General features: G+C 52.1%; 2 protein-coding genes across 2 annotated transcripts; both read right to left on the bottom strand.

Moving 5' to 3' along the window:
• Nucleotides 1-9,672: 9,672 nt before the first annotated feature.
• AAFC00_001625 (uncharacterized protein) lies at nucleotides 9,673-12,756 on the bottom strand (the record flags this gene model as incomplete). Its single annotated transcript, XM_069340830.1, has 1 exon — nucleotides 9,673-12,756. One exon carries the CDS (start codon nucleotides 12,754-12,756, stop codon nucleotides 9,673-9,675), a length of 3,084 nt encoding a protein of 1,027 aa, XP_069204351.1.
• A 1,138-nt stretch (nucleotides 12,757-13,894) lies between these two features.
• Nucleotides 13,895-16,303, bottom strand: AAFC00_001624 (uncharacterized protein; the record flags this gene model as incomplete). Its single annotated transcript, XM_069340829.1, has 1 exon — nucleotides 13,895-16,303. The coding sequence occupies one exon, from the start codon at nucleotides 16,301-16,303 to the stop codon at nucleotides 13,895-13,897; it is 2,409 nt and encodes an 802-aa protein (XP_069204350.1).
• Nucleotides 16,304-16,457: the final 154 nt, after the last annotated feature.

The raw sequence follows: 16,457 nt of genomic DNA, 5'->3' as shown, positions 1-16,457 counted from the left end.
TAGAGATAGAAATCGAATATATCTCCAGAGAGTGTTTGAACCGCGACTCGATTAATAACAGGAATCATCACCAGTCTTATCGATATGAATCTGTCGGATTTTATAATAAAAGCGCACATGTGTGTGTGTAGTGGTATCCATGCCCTGGAAACTCCCATAAACGCCAGAACCCATGCACATCATCTTGTCCATCCATCCATCCTTCCTACTCCAACTTATCCAAATGCTCCAACCGCGTCAGAACAACCTGCTTACTCGTCTCCTCAATCTCCCCAGCCAGAAACACCTCGTCGAGGATAGCATAAACCTTGTAGAAATTGAACACGAGATCCAACTCGCAGACATTGCCGAAAAACTGATCCAGCACCTCGACGAAGAAATGGATGGCCTCGAGATACGCCAGCTCGTTGTCGTTTGCGTCGACGCCCGCGCAGAAGAACAGGCCTGCGTACCGCCGGTAAACGATCTTGGACGAGCCCCGGAACTCGACGAAGTTGGACTGGTGTTTCTGGTCGCGCGGCGCTACCAGGCGGTGCACTTCACCCTTTAGTTTGACCTTTTCTTCATCGTCGTAGGGCGAGTACCTGGTTTCGTCGGTCAGCTCGGCATCTCTCTTTCCACTACTGGCCGGTTGATGGTGTGGTGTATTGGGGGAGTGGGAGGGGAGGGGTCAATGAGCGATTAATGGGGAAAAGGAGCAAGTCATCGTACCATTTTGCCAGGCGGGTCTTGCCTTGACGATTCTGGATCAGGACGAATGAGAGGACCATCCTGTTCTAGATGTTCCAATCACAATCATTGATGTATTGTATTCATAGGGAGGACGACGGAGGGTCCAATGATTATACAGTGTTCCGCTGTTGTCTTGGCAGACGCGGAGATGGAGGCGGCGGCGTGGGCGGAATCTCCGCCGCCATCACTCTTGTCCCTCCGCTGCTCTGTTTATCTCTACTTGTACACTGTGCATTGCAAACCGATGAACATAAAATACCATGCGCATCTGATAGTCTTGCCAGCTCATGGATGACAAGCTGGCCCGGATTACCTACTTATCTCATGCCCATTTATGCCCTGAGGGTTCTTGACTAGGTATCTCAGCTCAAACCCAACGACTGACTGGACATCTTTACTTGTAGAACAAACATGTCATCAGCAATTCTCGATTACATATCATAGTCTTGAGATTGGCGTTGGGCTGCGCGTCTCGAATAGTCTTTGGGGTTGTCCCTTGAAATCGTAAAGTCAGACCAGCAAAGATAATTCTCCAGCTATAAACAATGTGGGGAGAACGAGCGACCAAATTACCACCTGGAGTCCCTGTGAATTTCTGGTCACCAACCCTCAACAATGTCGCCTGGTCGAAAGATGGCATTATCGCCGTTGCGGGAGGCGATTCAGTCGCTCTGCTTGTACGTCGAGGCTTCCTTCCTTCCTTCCATCACTTCATCATATTGATCAATCCTCGTAGGTCCCCCGCTTCGACTCGACGGACGGCAGCGACAAAGCCTGGGACAGCGTCGAGGTCCGGGTCAATATCTTCACCGATGCGGAGGTCCCGCTCATGTTGCCTTTGAGCTGGAAATCCACGTCTATCGGCGAAGAACAATCAGAAGCATTCTGTTCTGCTCTCGCATGGTCTCCTCCTGGTCTGGGCAAGCACCGGCGCTGTGTCCTTGCGGTGCTGACTGCAAATCACGTCTTGGCCCTTTGGGAGTGCACCGGGAAGCCTGAGATCCCTTCGGATTGGAACAGAGTGTGCATCATCAACCATGCTCTACAGGACTTTATCCAACAGCATGATTCTGACGGACCTGAGCGTGAAGTAATGGAACGGCGCATCATCAGGCAACGTATCCGCTCCTTTTCTTGGAGCCCATCACCCTTGTCTACTCCTGCACCTGGAAGATCTGGCACTGCGACCGCGCTCAGCCAACCGTACCTCGCCGTGTCCAACGCCACTGGTGAGGTTTTCATATTCAACGTGGGCTCGCCGCACGATCTTCTTGCCCCTGAGCAAACAATGTGGAATGTAACTGTCGCACACTCCTTCACTATCTCGCCCTTGCCTGCCGAAAGTTCGCCTCTTGCCTCATGTATGCCCGGCAGAATTCATAGGCAAAGGACTTTCGTGGACCAATTGGCGTGGAGTCCGTGGTTAAGAGATACCTCTGGCGTTCTCTACTCGATCTTAGCTGCGACCATCGAATCATCACTCCATGCGAGGGTAGTACGCGTGGGTCAGGACGATTCTATACAGCTCGGGCCACTTCTGCCCTATGTCGTCGCCGAAACCAAGGCTTATCCTGCGGGTGCTATGCAATGGACAGGCAAGATTGGCGCGGATGATGAGATTTTTCTGCTGTATCCGTGTCGTAGAACGCTCTATTGCTTGGTTTTCCAGCCGCAGAAAGCCACAAGTATACGTGTAACGAAGGCTCCGCTGGACAATGTTTGGGATGAAGTCTCCGGTATACTCGCACTCCTACGATCATCATATTTATCGGCAATGTGCTGACTCTCGTGACACAGGAATGGCAGTCACCAAAGACAGTAACAACAATCCCGTGGTACATCTAACCTACAACCAGAACTCTGTCAACGCCAAAGTGCTGGGTTGGCCACTACCGCTCACCGATGTGGAGCCTCTAGCGCTCCCACCGTGGCAGCAGAGTCTGCGTGACGCAGAAGCTCTATTCGGCCAGGAGAACGAGCTCCAAGACCATGTCATGACTCGTACCTACGGGATCGCCGTGTCTCCTCTGGGTGATTTGACTGCAATCAACAGCAGCAATCATCCCACTGATGGAGTGGAATACGTTATTGCTTCCGATCAGGTGTCGTCTCTTCGTGTCATGCTAAACGTTGACCTTCGCAATGATCTGCTTCCGAAATGCGGTGGACCTTCCCACCCATCTAGTAGGCGCTGCTATCTCATGTATCCTGTGAATGTAGCTGACATATCGAACAGAAGTCAGCGCCGAATCAGTCTTGTTCAGTCTCCAATGCTTGTCTGGGCGCGCGTCCGACGCCACTATAGACGAGGATATGATACCACAAGCTCTCTTACAGACATTGGATTTGGTAACTTCTCAGCTTCAGTCTTCGACACCGATCACTGAAGATACGCCAATCCGGATTGTCATGCAGCAGATGAGAGAAAACATTCTGTATCATCCCGACTCAATTGCAAGTCGCAATCGAAAACTTGCGAGTTTCAAGGATGGAGTTATTACCTCAAAGAAGCCAACGACAGATTCCACCATGGTACGGCGGATCATGACGGAAATAGTTCGGATGCCGCATTTCATTAGTGAAGCTAGTGACTTGAGTCAAACTATCACACATATCAGCGAGCTCGTCCTCACAAAACTAGATGCGAGAGACGAGCAAAGATCCGATCCGAGTGCCATCCATGACCAGGACGTTGAGACATGCGAGATATGCGGCAAAGGTATTGCCTTTGAGAGTCTTCATTGGGCCAGATGCCCAAATGGTCACCAATTCAGTAAGTTTATCCTTTGGATTTGATGCTAGGAGTCAAGATTACTGACTTCCCAATCCAAGCTCGCTGCGCGTTGTCTTTTCTGTCCATTCAAACCCCGGGTACTGCGAAGTTCTGTGGCATCTGCAATGCTCAGTACCTCAATGAGTATCTTATACCTAATTTCCTGCCTCCGACTACTCCCGTACCTGAAGCCATTGTACGCGAGCCACTGCCGAATCACGATGGTGACGATGATCAGGTCATGGCACAAAAGCAAAAGGAGCCGGCTGCCATGGAACCATTGACATCGCTTGCGCGTATACTGTTCACAGCCGTTGACCGATGCGTCCGATGCGGTGGCAAGTTTGTTGGATGAGTTTGTGGTATTGCTGGACTCTTTCCGCATTTGGACTTTCTGACCATGAAATGTGGTTCGTCGGTGGTACACAAGATCACGAGCGGACTTTGCAATTCCAACATTCACATTCCTCGGGATTTGTTTGTAATTAGACTCCCGCATGCGGGCAGGAATCAACACGAACTTTCAACCTGTGTTCCTGCTTAGCGACAACTTTTACTTTCGACAAAGTTGTGGAGTGGACATAGCCTCTGATCACTCCTACCAGTAGGATCTCCTTCGTCACGTCTGGTCAAAGGTGAAGTGAAATTCCTACTGAAGACAAATAACTGATAGAAAGGATCTGCGGTGATGGAAAGAGAGTCTCTACACGACTCACCTGGACGGTCGCCACTCGTCACACATTCGCACAGTAGTCCTGTACGGAGTATTCATCCAGAGCTTGACTTAGAATCGCTCGCCAGCCAGATGGACTTTGGTCACCGGACTGCGGACTTCTTCGATGATACCACGGAAGACGAATCGGTGGATGATGCCGGAAGACACGAGGGCGACGACAGAGCCGGCGTGGCACTCGCATCCGATGGACCACGTCACAATGGTCGCAAGCCACGACGTTCTGGTCACTATTTAGGGGGTACGACTGAGCAGTTCAACTCTCACTGTAACGCGAGACGCGTGTCTTCCCCTACTGCATTGGACGATTACATTCGTGCCAATCCCCCTGAAGCATTCGGTGCACAGCCAGAGGGGTATCCTCCGAGTGCGCATATTTCTCTGAGAGGTTCGGTCGAAGAACTTGTGCCAATGCACTCGCGTCATGGTCACTTGCTAAGCAGAGGTTATCTACAAAGTCATCGACGAGCTTCCTCGCCCATGACGCAAGAGGAAATAAAAAGTCCCATTATTGGCAAGCAATCGACACAAGCGGACAAAATCATGGGTGTGCATGCTTTGACCCTGAAGGCACTCCAGAGACTGGAAGAGGAAGGAAAGCAGCCATCGCGTCGTTCGATGGACCGGATCTCTCGATATGTAGCAGCTGATATTCAAGCTGCGCGTCGCAGATCTGCTTCTGCACCAGCCAAGAAAGTGTCAATGCTGCCACCACCGATTGACACATCGTCGACTCGTCACTTGCTGCCGGATCAAATCGTGCGCACGCCATATCCTGTTCAACAATTCCATCGCAAACACTTTGGACGCAGTCCAGGCACGGATGCTGCAACACCCATCAGCTCGGTGGTCAACGACAGTCTGCTGACATTATGCATCAGACGGAGTTACGTCAATAGCAAGATTCGCATCACCACATTGCTCATCCCTGCGAATAGTGAATTCGGCAACACGGTCAAAAGCGGGAGTCCAAGAATTAAAGAGAAACACTTTGCAGGGCTCGACTTTGACGACATGGAGCTTTTCCGACAGCTCAACAAGCAATACCGGGTTCTGGTGGGACCGTATCGCTGGTTCTCGGCGAGGAGTCTCGGTCAGATCGTTGTGAGTGGCAGTGCAAGCAGAGCAGCCGACGCCGGTTATGGTTGGCTAGCAGGACAACGATCACCACGGTACGTCGCCAGTCGAGGACTTAGCGATACGTTTAGTGAGGAGAAGCTGCTCCGACACTTTCGAGAGCCGAAGTTGGGCAAGGCACGGTACGCATGGGTGAGTTGGGCTCACAGGCTGGCAGCGGCGCCTTCTTTGTCACTATCACCTTTATCGCCTCCACCACCAACGGCACTGCTCACTTCAGGGTTACCACCGAGCACGCATGGATCGGGGTTCCGTAATAGCATGATCAGGAGATCAGAGCAACACGAAGGACTAGAGTTTGTCATGTCCTGGTCGGCGTGGAGAATACTGACGGCGTTGACGACCATCATGCTGTTGAGCATAGCAGCAACTTTACTATGGATTTTGCTTGGGGGCAAGTCGCACGGTCAAGAGACGGGATTCAGAGATGCAGGAGACAGAGTCGGGGCAGGAGTGGGCGTTGGGATTGGGGTTTTGTTATTGGGTCTGACTAGCATGGCTGGGTGGCTTGGGATGAGTTGGCTTGTGATGTGAAAGATAGAAGAAGTGTCATTTCGGTCGAGGGTTTTGTTCTCAGTTGCATTGATGAACGTTTTGCTCTCTCGGTGGTGTTTCATCACTGTTTGTCTGGAATGCAGGACATACAGTATCTATAAGTAATTGATTGATCTGCTGCTCATCGGGTGTTTTCTTTACCTAAGGTAGTCAAGCAACGGAGTGTTTGCCCAAGCGACGTCATCGTGGGGGATGTGGTGGGGACGGAAGTGAATGTGGGGTTGGGTTTACCCAGTGTGCACCTGCCTCTGGCAACAAAACATGAAACAAGCAGGCGAGGATAACGTGCCTTCCATATCTCGTTCTCTTTCCTCTTTTGTGTCCGAAATCAAGCCCACTCCCAACAATCAATAACTGCTCCTTTTCTTTCGAGATCCCGAATCCCGGTATAGATATCAAGGACAAAAGTCCGCACAGACAACGCGATCATGAGCGACGCGGAAGTAGCGACGAAGGCGCCCGAGAGCGACATGGTCGAGGAGAGTATCGCGCCGGCAGAAGCTGTCGAGCAGAGTCTTGTTCCTGGCGATAGCGTGGTTGACCAGGGCGCTGCGAGCATGGGGGTGAGTTTCATTTTCCCTTTTCTCGTCTGTTTCCTTGTCGCTTCTTGGTTTCTGTATCAGGTGTCTTGTTTGTTCTGGTATTTTGAAATGCAATATATATTGACTGACGGTGATGATTCTAGGCGCATTGTGTATCGGATAGACCCACTCGTATGTAACAGACTGCCTACCCTAGCTTGCATTACTCTGCTTTACTGCGACACGACATGACGTTGAGAGAACTGGTCTGATTTCTTTTGTCTTGTAGCTCTTGGACAAACACCTACCGGGGTCAGTATTGATCTCTTCTCTTCCCGCTATTGATGGAGTAGTAGATGATCATGTGGATCCTCTTCAACCCATTCTGCACGGGTAGGACAAGTACGAGAGATGGTGAGGATGAGGAACTGAAATGGAAACAAATATACAGGAATTCACGAAATTCAACGACATAGAAGCCTACATGACCAAACCCGCCGACTACCCGCACGCGCCCTCGAAGCTGCTGTTGCTGCTCACAAGCGGCACGGGCATTCACAGCACCAACAACCAACTGCAAGCAGACCGATACGCCTCAGAAGGATTCCTCGTCATCATGCCCGACCAGTTCGGCGGCGACGCAGCACCCAACACGACAAGCGTCATCCCGCAAGAAACCCACCCGTCCTTCATCGAGACCATCAAGATGAAGATCGCAGAGGCGGCCAAGAGCTTCAACATCGACATGTGGCTGGCCAAACACACGCCCGCGACAGTGCTGCCCAGGCTTCACTCGGTGATTTCAGCCGTGCACGAGGAATTCGCAGATGCCATTGCGAACGGCGGGGGCATTTACGCCGTGGGATATTGTTTCGGAGGCAAGTATGCCATGCTTCTGGCTTCAGAGCTCGACGAAGACCACGTCGCTGGTGGTAAAGACGTCAGTCAGGCGGTCGAACAGGGATTGGTGAGACAAAAGGGACCGGCGGTTAAAGCGGGTATCCTCGCCCACGGCACGTCGATTGAGAAATCAGACTTCGAAAGGATTGGCTCGCCTCTGGGCATCGTGGCCGTCGAGGAAGATAATTTGTTTCCTGATGAGATCAGAGAACAAGGGGTTGAATTGCTGAAACAGAAGGGAGTCGAGGTCGAGAGCTGGGTGTATCCCGGTGTGCCGCATGGATTCGCCGTGCTGGGAGATTATGCAGATGAGAAGATTCAGCAGTCGCAACAGGAGGCTTTTGATGTCATGCTTGGGTGGTTGAAGGCGCATTGAGCCCTTATTCTTGTTATTCGTTCTCCCATCTGCATTTCCCCAGTTTGCCAGACCCGAACCCAAGCGGTAGCAGTAATGAAAGCTCTCCCGTCCTTTGGGTTTTTCTTTTCTCTTACCCACCAATGCAAATTAAAAGCAGAAGATGAAAAACGACAGTGATCAAATCATCTCCACATGCCCGCCCAGAACCTTGGCCCTGACATCCCTCCACCGCAGCACCCACACATCCCCACGTCGAAGCTGCACCTCTCCGACCCCTTGCTCTCCCTGAACCTCTACACTCCCACAGTCCCGCAGCACACGACAGAAGACGGCAGAGTCCTCGTCCGGCGTGTCGACCATGCTGACGCCGCCCGACGTGTCGTCTAACTTTTGAAGTTGGGGAGGAAAAGTGCTCAAGAAAGAGGTTGCGTAGTGGTTGTTTAGTAGTGCTGTGTGGTGGGTTAGGTACTGGTGCTCTGTCGGGGAGAGGAAAGAGGATGGGGGCAGTGGAGTCTCTGTCGTTTGTTGCGATTGGGATTGTTGGGATTGTTGTATCGAGGTGCGCAGGTAGTGGTGCGGGTATTTGTCCATCTATTTTCATGTCAGCTGGACGCGGAGAGGACAGAGAAAAGGGAAAAGAAGAAAGCACCTTTGCTATCCTCGCTCGCAAGAACGAACGTATCAGGAACTTGAAGCGCTCGAGTTCGGTCTGGATGACTATCAATGCGAAATTCGACTTCGGGTCCATGTTGCCCGTCATGTCTTCTATCGTCTCAATCTACTTTTCGCCTCGGGGATTAGTTTCTTCTTCCTCTGCTTCGCCTTGAGTCCTCTGTTTCTTGCCGAAGATATGGAGAAAGGAACAATGAAGATCAGAAAAGCCATACCTGCATCCTGACCCTCTCCGTCACTCGCTCTATCAATCCAGCAGGATGAGGAAGCAACTCTGGCGCCGTCCGCTCGGCGACCCAGGCTCGCGTCATGGCTTGCAGGTCTAGTGTCCGTTGCGGTATGCGCGGGCCCGACACTTCGGCCAGGATGTCGTCGATGTCCATCTTCTTCCTTCGGTTTTGATCTTTCGGAGTCTTTGCTGGAAATGTTCTTGCTCTTTCGAGAGTGCTGGTTCAGGACTCTCGTCTCCCTGGCAGAGTGTCCTGTCGTTGCTTTCTGCTCGCGCGGTGTCCTTGCTGGAATATATTGCTTTTCTTGTACCCCGATTCTTGTATCGCTCTTCTGATGTTCCGCTTCCTTGCGATCTTATACACAGCACGAATGACCGTTGTTATTTCAAGGTATTCGCTGCCCGTGTCGATCCACCAATGACCTAAACTCCGCCCTATATCAGAAACCAATCGATTGTGTGAGATATGCAATTTCAAGTCTTCAGCTTAATCCCACAGTAAGAGATCAAGGTATTCTGGAATCTTCTCTATATATCGCAAGCAATGTACATAAAAGCAAGTAATCGGCACAACGAATAGTATTCTACGATATTCTGAAGGGGCAAGCAGCTACGGAGAAAGTCCCGCGTCGAGATGCATCACGCGGTCACGTGCTCTGTTAAAGCCCGCACTCAAAGTCAGGAGCGACCCTGGCCTGCTGTTGGGGCTATCTCACGAGTCAACTGTATCTTGAGAAGTCATACACGAGATCTGTAATGTCTTCTCTCTACAATGGACATGAGTCCTGAGCTACAACTTCAATCGAAGGAGATGATGAACAGGCATGGAAGATAGTGAGGGTGAGAGAAGTTCTGTTTGTACTTGGACAGAAAAGACAGATCCAGCTCTATGACATGTTTGTTTCTTAGGCCATCCGAAATAGTAGACATCATCAATGACATCTGACTTTTTGGAGTCTTTCCATTGTCCGCTCTAGCCGCCCATGTCATACAAAAGCTCTAATTTTACATTTTTCTTTTTACCCTCCACTCATTTCTTGTTTTAATCATGACGAAAACCATCTATCTACCGACTCGATCGACCGGCATACCGCCATCTATTTCCATAGCCGCCGTGCTGTCCTCTGCGCCCTCGGGAACGTCACCCTCGTCCTTCTTGGGCACCCCGTTCTCATAAGTCACTCTCCTCCACCCTTCGCGCTCGGAAGGATCCTTGATGAACTCCACGGTGGGAAAGTAGTGCATGTTCTGCTTCATCGTGATGACCCACGGCTGATTGTCAAAGGTGGTCAACTTGAGTCTGAAGTAGGTATTGTCGGGGATCTTGTTGGTCTCGCGCACAAAGGCGTCGAGATCCGGCGTCGGCACTCCGTTGACGTGAGTGACAAAGTTGGTCGGCGCGAGGCCGTACATGTATGCTGGCGATCCAGCCATGCGCGACGAAATGTACACGTCCGAGTGGATCTTGGAGATTTGCTGTCGGACTGCGTGGTGAGGGCGATGGAGCACTGCGCCACAGAACACGACGGACCTCTTCGTCTCGAACTCTTCCGTGGGTACCGTGGAAATGTCCAGTTGGATCTGCTCCCTCTTACGGATAATCACGGCCTTGAGCTTCTCGTTCCTGTACATGACGTCAAAGTCTGTGACCCGGGTCACCAGACGGTCGTTCAAAGTAAGAATAATATCGCCCTCGGTGAGTCCTCCAGTGTGGTTTGCATCCACCTTGCGGACCATGAAAAGCTGATGTCTTTCGGGGTCTTCAGTCTCTACCCGTTCGATCCACTCCTGAGAAACTCCGTGAATGCGCGCCTCGCTCATCTGGATGATGTGGGTTTCCAAGTTCAGAATGCGCAGGTTCGGCTTCACTCCGGTTCTGATCTCGTCGACGACTGCATGCAGGGCGGGTGTCGCAGAACCAAGATGATATTGCTGGTCTCTTCCTGTCGCCGTACGCTCACCCAGATACGTCATCCACAGCGCCTGAACAGTTCCATCCTCGGCGACCAACACACCGCTGCCGCACCTCTCGGACAGGCTGGTGTCCACAGTGATAGCATCGAGGTTGACGGCACGGTATCTCGGCGTTGCTGTGCTCGGAGGAATTGCGACAGAAGTGATGTCCGTCACGGCTGTCTTGGCCACGACGGGTCGCAGATTCTGGTTGAAGCCGAAGAAAGTCGTGTTCTCGCCTTGCTTGATGCTTTCCGTGGCGAGCACGGCAGTCTTGACCGGGGCCTGTACGAGCTTCGGATCGTACTGGATGATGGTATAGTTTTGCAGGGGGTGCATGAACACGACCTTGGCGTCGACGATTATGCTGTCGGCAATAGTAAGGGAAATGTCGCACATGTCGTATGGCACAATGGCTCGCGACACGAGAACCAGACCCTTGTCAGCATCGACGACAACACCGAAGCCGACCTTGCGTGATTTTGGGAAGCCGTCCAGTCGCAGCGGCAACGAAACAGAGACTCTAACAAAGCTTCGCACCACATCGACGGCGGTCTTGTTCTGGGCACCGCCCATCTGGATAAAGTTGGCCTTGCGCGGGGGCGGGAGCACAGGCGGCAGAGGATTGGCCAAGACCTTCGAGTCCCAGAGGCCGGTCTTGTCGTTTCGCGTGTGGAGGGTGATCTTTCGGTGCCAGTGGCGGTCAATGGCCAAGATGGCGGTGTTGAGCGTGTGCATGTCTCTGAGGTGCTTGTAGGTCACAACGACCCTGGCGCGATCTGGGATGGTCTTCATGACTTGGACAAAAGTATCAAGATTGGGAGTGGGCTTGTTGTCGACCGATTGGACCAGCCAGCCAAACTCGCAGCCTTCGAATCTGAAAGAGCCAGATGCTTCGCAGCAATATGCGCCTTGGTCTTTGAGAGTGACGGCGTAGAAACGGGCCTGCTGGTAGGAAAGGTCGTGGAAAAGAGCGCCAGCCACAGAAACGTAGTGATCGGGAGTGATCGAGTGAAGGTCTTCGATGTCTACAGTGACATCGAATTCCTCGCCTCCACGCTGCACGAGGAGCTTGACCTTGCCACCCACACTAGTATCTAAAACGTCATCGAGGCGCACGAACTGGGTGAGAAGCTCATCATTGACTTTGATAAGTACATCGCCCTCCTCGACCTTCGAATCGGCTGGGCCCTTGGGCAAGACAACTTCGGCCACCAACATGCCAGTCTCCTTGGGAAATTTGGTGCGCACCTCGGACTCGCGCTCTGTAGTCAGCCCTAGCCTGCGACACTCATCGAAAGGCTTGATGAGCCACTGGACCTGGATTGTTCCTCTGGTGACGGGGACTCCCTTCTTGACACACTCGAGCGCGCGCAGTGGGCGGTCGAGCGGCAGGAAATAGTCTGTGGCTGCGCCGTCCTGTCTGCCCCCAGCCTGCAGAGCGACGGCAAAACCATCAATGTTGACGACGGGACTGCCAGACGATCCACCACTAGCCGCAGCTGCTGCTTGGATGTAGTTTGTGTTGAAATCGCAGTATCCCTCCGAGTACTCTGGCGCATTCCTGTCCAGTCGGGAGATGACTCCGGACAAGATACTGAGCTTCTCTCCTGCGTCGTTACCCACAACTCGAATCTCCGAGCCGAGTTTGGCCAGGTCCGGGCGCAGCTTGAGGGGCGAAAGCTTGAGGTATTTGATTGCTTTGGGATCGAACTTGAGGATGCCAAAGTCGTGTACGGGATCGCGGTAGACGGGATGAACGTCGCACTCTTCGTGGTTTTCGAAAATGACATAGCCCCAGAATGGCCCGGCGCCGACGACGTGTCTGTTGGTCATAATGTATCCGTTCTCTTCATCAACGACGAATCCAGTGGCTTCACTAGACAGTGCCGGGTCCGTGTCGAATGCGCTCGTCTGGCAGAAGTGGATCGAGACGACTTTGGAAACCACCGACTCGATTGTGGCCTGCCATTCGGCCGAGTCTGCTGTCGCGCCGTGCACAATGTTGCTGCTGCTCAATTCTTCGTCAGCGTCGGGAAAGGGAGTGTGGCCGTTGGTGTTGGACTCGTCGGCCGAGGTTTCGGTTCCGTTGGTCGAAGGTATCGTGTTGTTGTCGACTCCGCGGAACTGCTTGAAAGGTCTGTCGTGGATCTGCTCCGGGTGCTGCTTTCGCTTTGCGCCATTGTGCTCCATGTCGGCGGTTGATGATGATGTTGACGAACTACAGCGCAGGCGCTGAGATAGTGGAGAAGAAGGTCGCCTGAGGGCGGAAAGTGGGCGCTTCCAGATGCTGTTGTTGCTGATGCTACTGATGCTTCTGCGAGTCGCAATTGTCGAAGCGACAGAACAGTGGACCGAACTGAGATACGGCGACAAAGATAATAATGATGCTATGTTCAGGCTGGCAGGTAGCCCACGACACATTCAGTCCCCGCGCATGCAGTCAAGCAAGCGCTAGTTGTGAGTTAAAATGAAAATAAAAGAGGCAAGTGCCTTGTTTTACAAAGAAAGTTGAGACTGAAGAGTAGAATAGAGTTGGAGGAAGATGGAGATGAAAAAGATGCTTCAATTGAAAGCGTCACAAGAGATTGGCGATGAAGACTTTGGATGAAGACTGATGGAAACTACTCCCGAAACGATGATGGTTTATTTTTTCTGGGAGAGAGAGAGAGGGAGAGGGATTTCCAATTCTTTTTTTCTCTTTTGTCGAATGGAGCAACAGTATTGCACCTCTGCGATAACTGTACCTCAGATTCCTTACCTTAGCAATACGTAACTTGACCCTCCTCGACGACCGGTTTTCATCTGAAAAAAGACTAGGCGCATATTTGAGAACGGGAGCTTTGTCTTTTGCCCGACCGAGTACTCCCCGATGGGGACAAAGACAACCTTGGTGGACATCATTTACTGTATGCACTTCCATGTCTTTACCGTGTCGTGATTGCGATGCGGCGCTGTTGTAGTGAGATGGACATGTCTTACTTGTAATCTACACAGCAATCGATGAAAAGTCTCCTTTTGGTCCTTTCTGACCAAGCGGACTATGGGCAGCTCTTGCTGACTTTTAATGTACCTTGCCGAGGCAGGTGCTTCCTGCAACTACGTCATCGCAGATATGTTTGCGGCTCCAGTCAGAAAATGTGCATCACTAAAGGTAAGGTAAGGTACCTTGTTATATTGTCAACTCATCACTGATAGCCCTTGAACCATAGATGTAGTCGTATGTAGTGAGCCAATGTATACCAGTCATCTGATGGTTCAGTCGCTTCACCACGAGCACGTAACTATAGATTTGGATGCAGATTATCCTACCTGTCTAAATCATGTTGATTCATGCACCGTCGTTCATGATGCCCCTTGTCCTCTGCCTCTCGCTGGCATCGAGGTGCCAAACTACACCTTCCTCCTGCACCGGGTTCCTGACGAGTTCTTCCCACTCGTCGTCCTCCATGTTCAGAATCAGTGTCATCTCAATGCACCTCGTGAACGTATCGCGTAGCCCGTATCTTCCACCTCTGACAGCAGCATTTACAATCCCCGAAATGTCTCTTTCCATGCGTACTGCTCCCAGTCCATTCACCCGACCATAGTATGACCAAATGCGCTTCTCCAGAGCCTTGCCGAGGTACGAAGTCGTTGCCGTTACCAGTCGATCATAGTTCTTCTCCGTCAGGATCCGTTTCAGCGGTAGAGTGAAGGCCATCCACCCGCGCTCGAAGCGTTGCGCTACAGCATCCTCGTCCTCGGCCGCCTCTTCCTCGCCGTGACTGTCTTCTGGCATGTAATCGACATCGCGGAACGTTTCGATCAAGACAGGGCGCAGACGAGGACGCATGACTTGCTTGAGCAAGACCTCGATGGCTTCGATGATCAGGTCTTCCGTCTTCGACTCGAATCCGTTGAGCATCGATGTCAACGCATTCTCAACAAACACAGCGTCATGGCCAAATGGAAACAAATCAGATATCGTCGGTCGCGAAGTGGCATCCGAGCTGACAGATGTGTTGGCCTGCTTGCCCAGATTGGTGTTCACGATGCGACGCAGATAATCCGTCGATACATCCAGATTGTTGACGAGAATGAGAAACGATAGAATGAGTCCTTCTGGTGGTAGAGATCCCTGTATAGCGGCTTTCGGGTAGCTCTCGTCTCTCATCTTGCGCTGGATCATGCCGAAGAAGTCACCACTCAAGACGCGGCCAACGGCAGGTATCACATTAGCAACCACGGAACGCTGTGAAGTGGCCAGAGTGCGTTGGATGACCTGATTGACAATGTACATAACATCATCGACCGCAGATGTGATAAAGGGCGGGTTGGCCGTCAGTGGTTTGTTAGCGCTCAGCGACAGTCCGGTCGGTGACTCGTCCATCTGGAATGCCTTTTCTACCGAACGCCGAAAGAAGAACGTCGACATTACATAATAAGGGTGGATGAGGAGGTCAGTGATCTTCTTGTAGAGGAGACTGTTGGACAATAGGTGTGGCATTGTGAGCGTGTCTTTGGCAGCGTCAAGCTCAGTGTAATGAATCTTGGCTGCGATGAATCTTGTGTATAGCGCCCATCGGCTGAGCATCATGGCGATCTCGGCGAGCAGTGCATCGATTTCCTTCATGTCTACACTCTCATCCTCGCTTAGATGGTCAGATGACGTGCGGCCAGCCGGGGAGTTTGAGCGGTTGAACGTGGACCTCTGAGGCGGAAGGAAAGTCTGCAGCAGGAAGGAAAAGGCATAAGATTTAACCTCGGTGAGCTTCCTGGCCACATGTCGCTCGTCTGACCAAGTGTCAAGGATAATGCCACCCTGCATGTCGGCTTCAGCCTGGAGACGCTCCATGACTTTGTCCATCATGCCAACACCATAATGTCGTTCCACCAACGGTTCATGCCCATCGACAATCTGGGCAATCTGCTCGAACAATTTGGTGAGAGCAGTGGCATAGAACATGGCAACGGACTCCCTGTTTTGCGAGGCGTTGAGGTTGTTTCTGGCTCGTGTCGCAACACCGGTGCAGACATATCGACCGTAAGCATCCAGCCCCTGACTGCTACGGCCTATCAGAGGAAACAACTTGAAGAAACGTGTGACCCTGGCGCCATCAGCATCTCGAGCGGCCTTGTCGAACTCGCGCAGGAACAGCCCACACAGGCTCTCGGCCGCCTCGTTGAGCGTCTGGCGAGGCGGATCGGGGATTTCTGCAGTAGGGACCATGTCCTCGGCAAAAGCACCGTCGATGACTTGATCCGGGAGCATGGAAGCTCGATGCAGATAGGACGCCGCCGTCTCCCAATCTTGTGCAGCGCCCATTGACCCGTGAACGCCCAACACGCACGCTTTGAGTTCTGCAACCTGCTCCACTACCTCGAGGGTGGCCTTGACCGCGCCCTGCTCCCGATCGAGCCTCTTGACGGCACCAGAGATGCGACCTGCCGTCGATGCTGCCGAGGAAAGAACATCATTGCTGATAGAGCGAGCTGCTATTGCTTGTGTCCCGAGGTGTGCTCGCGCGACGTCCAATCTCGTCAGTTGTCGAGACAAATCCCGCTGTGAAGCCACCAGCGCATCCAGTCGAGCCGACACTGCCGCTTCTTGTTCACCGAGCTGGGACAGTCGGGCGCGGATCTCTGCGACAGAGGAAGCCGTGAATATGCTGTCATCTTTGTGTCTCGAATTATTCTTGTCGTCTTGCTGGGTGGAAGGAGCGACAAGGGCGTTGTTGGCAATTGCATCGGCAGCCATTCAAGGACGTCTCGTCTCTGGAGCATAGATTCGAGCTCCACAGACTTCCTTTGAGAGGAGAGAGGACTATAATCACGTGTGTGTTGTTACCTTGGTTTGCTGCTTCGTACAAGATACCCTCATCAAACGCAGCAGAATGGTATATGTATGAATA

This window comes from Neodothiora populina (assembly GCF_041146345.1).
Source record: "Neodothiora populina strain CPC 39397 chromosome Unknown canker_contig_13, whole genome shotgun sequence".
NCBI lineage: Eukaryota > Fungi > Ascomycota > Dothideomycetes > Dothideales > Dothioraceae > Neodothiora > Neodothiora populina.
This window is presented reverse-complemented; position numbering and strand designations above follow the sequence as displayed.